Source organism: Hippoglossus stenolepis, chromosome 4 (assembly GCF_022539355.2).
Source record: "Hippoglossus stenolepis isolate QCI-W04-F060 chromosome 4, HSTE1.2, whole genome shotgun sequence".
Taxonomy (NCBI): Eukaryota; Metazoa; Chordata; class Actinopteri; order Pleuronectiformes; family Pleuronectidae; genus Hippoglossus; species Hippoglossus stenolepis.
Window position 1 is genome coordinate 23,695,133 of NC_061486.1, and position 9,481 is coordinate 23,704,613.

The 9,481-nt window shown below is 39.6% G+C and overlaps 2 protein-coding genes and 1 long non-coding RNA gene across 4 annotated transcripts; all 3 read left to right on the forward strand.

Annotated features, from left to right (window-relative positions):
• Positions 1 to 1,887, forward strand: LOC118105703. The gene is made up of 8 exons (XR_004695146.1): positions 1 to 61; positions 600 to 648; positions 749 to 810; positions 903 to 960; positions 1,059 to 1,177; positions 1,380 to 1,448; positions 1,629 to 1,721; positions 1,827 to 1,887. It is a non-coding gene; the product is annotated as an uncharacterized LOC118105703 (long non-coding RNA).
• Positions 1,888 to 3,269: 1,382 nt separating this feature from the next.
• On the forward strand, positions 3,270 to 5,370 carry LOC118106252 (cylicin-1). Of its 2 annotated transcripts, XM_035154647.2 has the most exons (7): positions 3,284 to 3,322; positions 3,431 to 3,647; positions 3,897 to 3,998; positions 4,127 to 4,216; positions 4,297 to 4,389; positions 4,486 to 4,533; positions 4,704 to 5,370. In XM_035154647.2, the coding sequence occupies exons 3-7, from the start codon at positions 3,945 to 3,947 to the stop codon at positions 5,079 to 5,081; spliced, it is 663 nt and encodes a 220-aa protein (XP_035010538.2). In that variant the 5' UTR covers positions 3,284 to 3,322; positions 3,431 to 3,647; positions 3,897 to 3,944; the 3' UTR covers positions 5,082 to 5,370. The 2 variants fall into 2 exon arrangements, with proteins under 2 accessions (XP_035010539.2, XP_035010538.2); XM_035154648.2 differs by having other exon boundaries at positions 3,270 to 3,647.
• Positions 5,371 to 7,102: 1,732 nt separating this feature from the next.
• LOC118105752 (uncharacterized protein DDB_G0288629) lies at positions 7,103 to 9,358 on the forward strand. The gene is made up of 4 exons (XM_035153554.1): positions 7,103 to 7,230; positions 7,416 to 7,513; positions 8,091 to 8,375; positions 9,158 to 9,358. The coding sequence occupies exons 1-4, from the start codon at positions 7,209 to 7,211 to the stop codon at positions 9,161 to 9,163; spliced, it is 411 nt and encodes a 136-aa protein (XP_035009445.1). The 5' UTR covers positions 7,103 to 7,208; the 3' UTR covers positions 9,164 to 9,358.
• Positions 9,359 to 9,481: the final 123 nt, after the last annotated feature.

The following is a 9,481-nucleotide window of genomic DNA, read 5'->3' on the forward strand; positions in this document are numbered from 1 at the left end:
CAGTGATGGAGATAAGAAGAAGAAGAAGAAAAAGAAGGACAAGAAGAAGGATAAGAAGAAGGTTAAATATATGTTAATTTCTTGTGTTTAAAAAAGATCAATGCCTTTTAAATGTAGGTTTTCAGGTCAGGTCACAATTTTACTTGTTGTGATTTCTGCATAAAGAAGGCTCAGGTGTTATCAGGCAGGATCTGGGTTAAACTCTTCATTTCTCTAAGCATGACGTGTTCACTTTGAAGTCTTCACTTTGTAGCAGCGAGCGAAAACCTAACTCCTCAACACTGCACATACCTCCTGAGAAAAAACGTAGAAGCTTGTGTGCCTGTCAGGGCCTGCAGGAGAACGGCATGTTACGTTACATAGTTCTAACACACTGTCTTGACACCTCATATTTATTCAAATTCCTCACTGCTGCAGGCACAAGTCGGTGTGGACACTGATTTCTCATTATTTGTCAACAAGGGTGTGTTCTTATGTGTTTGTATATCTAGTATGTGTGTGTGTGTGTGTGTGTGTGAGTGTGTGTAGACTTGTAGGAAGAAATGAGGTATAGTACATATCATCAGGCTAAGCTTGATTGTATCTGTGTGAATTCACAGGATGAAGAGCAGAATGAGCTCAGCAGTGTTGTCGCTCTCTCAGCAGCTGGTGAGCGTTTACCTTATTTCCAATGCCTGGAAATCACAGCAACAATCGTCACTGTTTGTTGTGTTGACGCATCAGTGTTGGAATTTGTCCCTTTCTGCAGAAAATGAGACTGCAGGACCAAGTACTGACGGAGATAAAAAGACAGATGGAGGTGCCGAGAAGGTGAAATACTTGCAGAAACTGTTTGCATGCCGCACATACTCCTGTATACGTACAAACACATACAAAGTTATTGTTCTCTTTTGTCCTGACAGGCAAACGCCAAAGAGCTTAAAGCAGCAGGCAAAGACAAGCTGTGCGCTGCATCGGCTGGTACGTGTGCTCGTACTCAAATTAAACAAATCAAACGCAAAGTCAGGGTCAGTGAAAGTGTTTTTGTTTTGGTTGTAATGATGTTCCCTGTCCAGCAGGGGGGACAGAGGCATTCCAAGATGCTATTGAGGAAGGCCACCTGAGTGATGATGAGGGAGAGGGCGACAATGAGCAGGAGAAGAAGAAGAAGAAGAAGCTGAAGAAGAAGAAGGAGAAGGTAATTGTGCTATGTGCATGCTGCATTAAAGAGTATGAATTAGTCTCCCTTTAATGCCCTTTAATGGGCATTGCAATAGCTATAGTATGTTATCACCAGTGCGTACTAATGCAATATTTACAACATAATACTGTTATGTTATAGTGTAAAGATCAAAATCCACAGTGATTTAAAAAATGATAATCATTTTCTGTTTTTACAGGAGTCTGGTTCATGTTCAGACAGTGACGATGATAAAAAGGATAAGAAGAAGAAGAAGAAGAAGGAAAAGGTATAGAGAGCCATGAAAGTGCTGTATATATCTGTATATATCTGCTGATAGTGTTTTTTCACCTCCTATGGATTGGGCTGTATATCACATTATGCCTTTTTTTTTGTTTAAACTTGACTCATGACACAAAAAGAAAACTATTTGGAAGTGGAAATGTGATCGTTTCAATATGATTCACAGGACTCTTCCAGCTCCTCTTCATCTGATAGCGCCTCTTCAGACAGTGAAGATGATCAGAAGAAAAAGAAGAAGAAGAAGAAGAAGAAGGAGAAGGTTTGTTTCTTCACGACACGTGTATTACATTTGTTGTACTCTTTGTGTGGTTTCAGGTGTGTATTGTAATAGTATTTAATCATTATCTATGATTTTATGTTTCAGGATTCCAGCTGTTCCTCTTCCTCTGATAGCGAGGATGAAAAGAAGAAGAAAAAGAAGAAGAAGGAGAAGAAGAAGGACAAGGTTAGTTTCTTCATAAAACATTTATTTTACTTGTACAGTTTATGTGTGGTTTTGTTGTGTATTGTATTGATATTAAGTCACTATCTGTGCTTTTTTTTACAGGATTCGTCTGACAGCGAAGATGAAAAGAAGGAGAAGAAAAAGAAGAAGAAGACAAAGAAGAAGAAAGATAAGGTTTGTGTCTTCAGTCTTCACAACACTTCTCTATATTCATTCTTTTGTCTTTGTGCTTTTTCTGGGCTGATTCAGTTGTGAATTAAATTCATATTATATTGTTCTTGCTGCTTTTGTTTTACAGGATTCCAGCTCTTCCTCTTCCTCCTCGTGTTCTGATAGTGAAGATGAAAAGAAGAAGAAGAAAAAGAAGAAGAAGAAGCCAAAGAAGAAGAAAGATAAGGTGTGTGTCTTCAGTCTTCACAACACTTCTCTATATTCATTCTTTTGTCTTTGTGCTTTTTCTGGGCTGATTCAGTTGTGAATTAAATTCATATTATATTGTTCTTGCTGCTTTTGTTTTACAGGATTCCAGCTCTTCCTCTTCCTCCTTGTGTTCTGATAGTGAAGATGAAAAGAAGAAGAAGAAAAAGAAGAAGAAGAAGAAGCCAAAGAAAGATAAGGTTTGTGTCTTCAGTCTTCACAACACTTCTCTATATTCATTCTTTTGTCTTTGTGCTTTTTCTGGGCTGATTCAGTTGTGAATTAAATTCATATTATATTGTTCTTGCTGCTTTTGTTTTACAGGATTCCAGCTCTTCCTCTTCCTCCTCGTGTTCTGATAGTGAAGATGAAAAGAAGAAGAAGAAAAGGAAGAAGAAGAAGAAGCCAAAGAAGAAGAAGGATAAGGTTTGTGTCTTCACAACACTTCTGTATTTAAATTCTTTTGTTGTGCTTTTTCTGGGCTGATTCAGTTGTGTATTATATTGATATTAAATTATTCTTGCTGCTTTTGTTTTACAGGATTCCAGCTCTTCCTCTTCCTCCTCTTCCTCTGATAGCGAAGATGAAAAGAAGAAGAAGAAGAAGAAGAAGACAAAGAAGAAGAAGGATAAGGTTTGTGTCTTCACAACCTTTGCGTCTATTAAAGTTTGTGTCCTTATGCTTTTTATATATTGTGTGTATTGTTCATGATAAATCATTTTCAGTGCTTTTGTTTTACAGGATTCCAGCTCCTCCTCTTGTTCTGATAGCGAAGATGAAAAGAAAAAGAAGAAGAAGAAGACGAAGAAGACGAAGAAGAAGAAGGATAAGGTTTTTAATACTATTGTGTTTTACAGTTTTTGTACTTGTGTTGTTTTTGATTGGTTGTTTTGTATTGTATTACATCATTATTGTTGCCTTTTATTTTTCAGGATTGCAGCTCTTCCTCTTCCTCTGACAGTGAAGATGACAAGAAGAAGACGAAAAAGAAGAAGAAGGTAAACATAATGGATTACTTGTAATGTGTTTTGTTGTAATAATGGTTTATTTACCTCTGTTCTCTTACTGTTACTTGTTAAATTTCATCCATGAACAAATACTTGTAGAAGTCCAGCTGTTCTGATGACAGCTCCTCTTCCTCCTCATCCTCCTCTTCCTCTGATAGTGATGATGGCAAGGTGAGGTGACACACATGTACAACACAGTACACTCCACACAGTGAAGAGATGGAGCACCTGCACAATTCAACATCTTTTTGTTTTATCGTAGAAAAAGAAAGATAAGAAAAAGAAGAAGAAGAAGGACAAGAAGACGAAAAAGAAGGTGAGAACACCTCATCTTTTGTTTTCCATCCCAGGTTTTCAGTTGATTAAATGTGTTTTAATATTTCAGTGATATGAACTCCTTGAGATGGATGGATGGATGAATGGATAGATAGATGGATGGAGAGATAGACTCATAGCATGTTCAATGCGAGTATTAAAGTAATAATATGATAACTCATCACTGTGTGGTTCTATGGTTCAAATGAAACATAATTTGTATTAAAAATATTTTGTATTCTCTTTCTAGGATTCTTCTTCTTCCGACTCCTCTAGCGATGATGATAAGAAGAAAAAGATGAAGAAGAAAAAGGATAAGAAGAAGAAGAAGAAAAAGAAAGACAAGAAAAAGGTAAAGCAATGTGCATGCGTACTTTTTGGGACTATTAAAAGTAAAAGTGTTGTTTCCTGTGCATATTAAAATGGGGCATTTCTTCTGAAAATAGGCAAACAGTAACACAGTTATTATTTATGTCCAAGGACTCAGATTCTTCTAGTAGTGATGATGACAAGAAGAAAAAGAAGAAGAAAAAAGACAAGAAGAAGAAAAAGAAGAAGGACAAGAAGAAGGTAATTTACTATGTGGTTTAAAAGTGTTTGTGCACTTTGTCCTTAAAAGAAGATGATTGACATCCTTTAAATCTGAGCAGGACTCCAGTTCATCTAGTTCATCTGATAGTTCCAGTGACAGTGACAAGGAAAACAAAAAGGACAAGAAGGACAAGAAAAAGGAGAAGAAAAAGGTAAATTACTCAAATTAGTCAAATGAGAATATCATCAGAGAATTATATTATATCCCCAGCGAAGGTGACATTTTTTTACCTGCTTCCTGTTTGCAGAGTTCGGGTTCATCAGGAAGTGAAACTGATAAGAAGAAGAAGAAGACTGTAAGTTTTTTCATGATATAGATTCTGTGAAAACTATCATGGTTTTAATGAATTGTCGGGTTAAACGGATTTTCCCTCAAACTAAGGAAACTGACAGAATATTTCCTCACAGACTGTTCAGCCTCCCATTCACAGTACCCCTTTGTGTGGTGGTGTCGATGTCATTACAGGACAGTCCTAACGGCGAGCAAAGCAGCGAACCAAAAGTGGAAGATTCGGCTTCAGGTTGTGGCGAATTTTCTGCCCCCAGTGGCAGCAGCGGCAGCAGCTCCAAGCCCGGTGTCTCTCCAGGTGTCGTCTCTCCAGGTGTCGTCTCCTATGTGTCGCTCCCCTCCAAACCTGTCTTAAAACTGGATCCTTCCGCGGTCTCAGCTGTCCCAGCTGTCCCAGCTGTACATGGCACCTCAGTGAGTATCGGAGACCGGGCCCCCATTCGCAGACCTCCCAGCCCCATGGAGTCCCTGCTGGGGAGCCCGCGGCGGTACGAACGTTCCTCAACCCACCTCACCTCAAGTGATCTGCTGAGAGGCCCCAAGCCTTACAAATAATTACGTTACTTGTTTCAAAAAGCGTGTTACAGGACACTGGAGGAAGTTGAATGTGATGACGAGCTGTGCTTTAATGATGCTCTCAGTTCCCTGATTTAATGCAACAAAAAAACCTCACCATGAAAAATAAAAGGAGTAGTTTTGGTGTTTGTTCTGTTTTAATGCAGAGGTTGAAGAATAATTGTATCACTTTGTATTAAAAAAGCAAGAGTGGAGGAATTGTCAACTCGCAATCACAGGAGATAATTGCAAATGCTTGGTTTGGGGAATAAAATAATGATTTTATTTGTTTTGTGTCTTGTACTTATTATTATAAGTAGTAGTAGTAGTATTGCTCTAATAGTGGCTACACAGTAACTCATAGGCTGCGTATTTAACATACTGTATGCTGCCTTCAGGTACTTCTACATGTCAACTTCTTCAGCTACAGAGCAGGAACTAACGTATTAACAGACGAGAAGAATCAATGAAGTTATTTCACTTTCATCCATTGACAACATTTTAGACATCCTACAAATTATAGTCTTAATATTGTGAAATACAAACAGGAAGGGCTGGTTACCATGTAAAAGGTGAGAGGGGCTGCTGTGTTGTCTGACTCATAAACCCCGACTTTAAACAACTGTGGTGCCTTCTCCCACATTCCCAGTGCTTTGTCTTGGAAGTGGTGGACAATAACTTAAAAATAAAGGTTTTTACCTCATCTGGTGATGATATGACATAAAAAACACCAAAAGATCCTGTTCTTCGCCCCCAAGATTTTATCAGTATTAAGAAAATGTTTAGCTAAAACAATGTGCATTATATTAATAAAAATATACTATATTTTAACAATGTAATTAAAAACGTAATATAAATATTACTCAAACCAGAATATTTAGTAATGTCTACCTGCTTTATGAACGTGTACTTGATTTTTTTTATTTTTTTTTTATAGGCTGACTTTATACTTCCACTCTTTAACACTTCAGAGAAACATTGGGCTTTTCACTCCAACAGATTCATCTGACTGCTTGAGATTATTTGACTTTTTTTTGTTGATGCTTAGAACAAGTGCAGAGAAAAAAGAAATGAAACCTCCACCATCATTTCTGAGCAAAAAAATCAAACTGGCTTTATTCTTCAATTGTGTCATTACTCAGTAATCAACAACCTAATGCTCTGTTTACAGTGTGAAGCATCATCATCATTTAAAATTGTTATGTTCGATAACAAAGACAGTAACATGAAGACCACTCCCTTCATAGGCTGCGTAGACTGTGAAGGCTGAACTAAAATGAGACTACAGAGGATGTTTGTGATCAGTGTCACCAGGTCGTCGTTGGACACGACAAGACAGGTTTAAAACCATTGGCTTTTTAACATGTGGATCTTTAGTTCGGGTTGAAATGTGTTAATCAAACATTGGAGTTCTCGTTGCTTGCCCGCACCATTACCTCTTTGTCACTGAAGAGCAATGAACCCTGGGATAGGTTGGCCCAGACAGGTTTCACCCATTGAAGCCTATATTTCTCGGGGATGGGACAGTCTGACTGCGCTGCTGTGACGCAGCTCTTGAATTGAGACACAGCAGCAGTTATATGATGTTTAATTAGCCAAACACTGAAAAGAGACACTCTGCATATGAGTTCTTTAGAGTTTTCACTGAAATCACTCTGGTAATTTTATATGAATACAACTTTTAATGCAGTGGGATTTTTGTGGTATGGTGTTTTTTATAATCTGAAGACTTCTTTCACCACTTACCACAAATAATTTCATACAAACCAGTTACCCAGTCCCCCCCCCCTCTACCAGCACACAGATATGAATTACCTATAGTTATGAGGTATATTATGTATAAATTTTTTATACTTCTTCTCTCCTTCCCTGCATTCATATCCCTGTGTATACTGAGTATGTTATCGACGGACCAACCACTGTGCAAGTGTATCCTGTGCACATACTTGCTAAAGCTCTTATTTCCCGACTGCATGTGAACGCAGCTCCTCTGCAGAAAAAGGTGAAGCTGGGTGGGGGGGCGTGGCTCGGCTGGATCACGTGTTGCAGGTGCAGCCATCATGTATTTGAGAGGAAAGCAGCCTGTCAGTCACTTTGCGGTTTGTTTGGAACGGAACACGAGCAAGAATGAGTTTCGATCTGTCGTCAGGTGAGTTCGCACTTTAATCCACTTTCATTTGTTAATTTGAAACCGTCACAGGTCGTTCCGTGACTGCGCGTGGCAGCAGCTGAAGGAATAAACAAAAAGTGTATTTGATGTGCAGCTTCACTTTACTTTGCTCTGGGTGACCCTTTAATTCTAACTTGAATCGGCTCTGTGTGTCTGTTCTGCAGCTGTGGGCGATAAGGAGGAGGTGGTGCAGAGTGAGGAGGCTCAAAAGGATGAGTTCAGTTTTCCCTGGAGCAAGAAGAAGGACGGTGACAAGGAAAAGGTAGGAGCCTTGTGTGTGTACGTCAACATAAGTTGTCAATAGTTATCGCAATATAATTGTCATGGATAGCTGTGCAGTAAAAAGTATGTGGATTTCCTATGCATTGTGCAAACACAGCGATGAGGTATAACACTGAATTGCTCTGCCTCAGGTTTGGTGTTTGTCTTTCTCTGTCCATTAAAAGATCGTTTAAATCCACAACTTTTACCCGGGAGTTAAAATAATAGAAATAATAATTCGACATCTATCGTGATAATTGTCGACTTCGACTGATATGAAAGTGATTATCTTGATATCATTTTCTGGCCATATTGTCCATCCCTGAGTTTAAGAACTTTTTCAGGTACTGACATATATGGTTAATCTTTCTCTGGATAGCTTTGAAAAAACTTATTGAATTAACTATTGTTTTAAGAACGTTGCCCCCTTTTTTAAATCTGGATTTTGGCTGATGGCTCTTAATTATTTTAATTGTTAGTTATGATCACTGGGCCCAAAATCAACCCTTAGGAGATAGCACACTCGATTGTAGATCTTCCCGTGGTCAACTTTTGCCCTTTTTTATTTTTATCTCTAGGGTGGCAAGGAAAAGGGCTGCAGCAAGGACAAGAGTGACAGCAAGTCTAGCAAGGACAGCAAGGACAAGAGTGGCAGCAAGTCTAGCAAGTCTGGCAAGGACAAGAGTGACAGCAAGTCTGGCAAGGACAAGAGTGACAGCAAGTCTAGCAAGGACAAGAGTGGCTGCAAGTCAAAGGACGGACACGAGAAGAAGCAAAAGAAAGAGCACAAAGATGGGGAGAAACATGGCTCCTCATCATCCTCCTCTTCATCATCATCATCAAACTCCTCCAGCAGCGATGAGGTGAGTCATATGCTGCACTTTTAAAGGGCAAAGTTTCCATTCGTCACCACATGCTTTTCTTGACTGTTTTACTGCTGCTTCATTTTGTTGGTTGTAGCTCAATAAAATGCAGCTCGACAGGTAACGCAGCTGTCACGCCTTGTTTCAAAGGTTGACTGCCTAATAGTCAGTGGTGTGTTCACTTGTGTGGAACATCCACACAAACAGGTCTGACCAGCACCTCCTGTTTTCACCCGGCATGCCACACCACACCCTCTGTGTGTGTGTGTGCGTGTGTGTGTGTGTGTGTGTGTGTGTGTGTGTGTGTGTGTGTGTGTGTGTGTGTGTGTGTGTGTGTGTGTGTGTGTGTGTGTGTGTGTGTGTGTGTGTGTGTGTGTGTGTGTGTGTGTGTGTGTGTGTGTGTGTGTGTGTGTGTGTGTCATTTATGGCTCATTCTGTCGTCAAGAGACTCCGTCCCTGCTTTACCTGCAAATGACGGAAGGGGAGAAGAGAAGCGACAGAGTTCAGCCCCACCTCCCTCAGATAAGAGAGTCGTAAAAGAGCTGTTGTTGTTCAATCACTTCAATGGACGAGAACACGCTGCTCTCAGACCTGCTCTAAGACTTCACGACATTCCTCCTCCACAAAAAAAAGGAACAAAACCCAGTGCTTGTTACGGCTCATGCTGCTGCAGAAATGATTCATACATTAAAGATAGAGAAGGAGCTGTGGCTCTTAAGATGTCCTTTAATAAATCATGTCTCCTTTCTGCAGTAACAGCATTGTCCTTTTTGTCATTTCAGGACTGATGCTTCCTGGGGGACAGGGCTGCTCTGTTAGTCTCTTATCATGTCGTCTATTGACAAAATGAGAGTGTGTGTGTTTGAGGGTACAGTAGCATCAACTGTCCTTCTCGTCCCAGCACTGGTGTCACAGAAACATCATGGTCTTGTGTAAACGAAGGTGCCAATTCCTAGAAGTAAATGTTCTGACGACAAACAAAACGACTCCGGGTGTTTTTTGGTCTTTTTTCTCTCCGTAAAATTCTCCTGTCAAGTAAAAGTGTCTTTTCTTGTCTTCACCACTAGATGTCAGCGTTTTCTATTTTAAGGTGTCCCAAGTATATG

Coding starts and splice junctions, on each gene's coding strand:
- LOC118105752 (XM_035153554.1), top strand. CDS start 7,209: ATGAGTTTCGATCTGTCGTCAG. Junction 7,231..7,415: donor GAGTTTCGATCTGTCGTCAG/GTGAGTTCGCAC, acceptor TCTGTTCTGCAG/CTGTGGGCGATAAGGAGGAG. Junction 7,514..8,090: donor AGGACGGTGACAAGGAAAAG/GTAGGAGCCTTG, acceptor TTTTATCTCTAG/GGTGGCAAGGAAAAGGGCTG.
- LOC118106252 (XM_035154648.2), top strand. CDS start 3,945: ATGAAGAAGAAAAAGGATAAGAAGAAGAAGAAGAAAAAGAAAGACAAG. Junction 3,999..4,126: donor AAAAGAAAGACAAGAAAAAG/GTAAAGCAATGT, acceptor TTTATGTCCAAG/GACTCAGATTCTTCTAGTAG. Junction 4,217..4,296: donor AGAAGAAGGACAAGAAGAAG/GTAATTTACTAT, acceptor AAATCTGAGCAG/GACTCCAGTTCATCTAGTTC.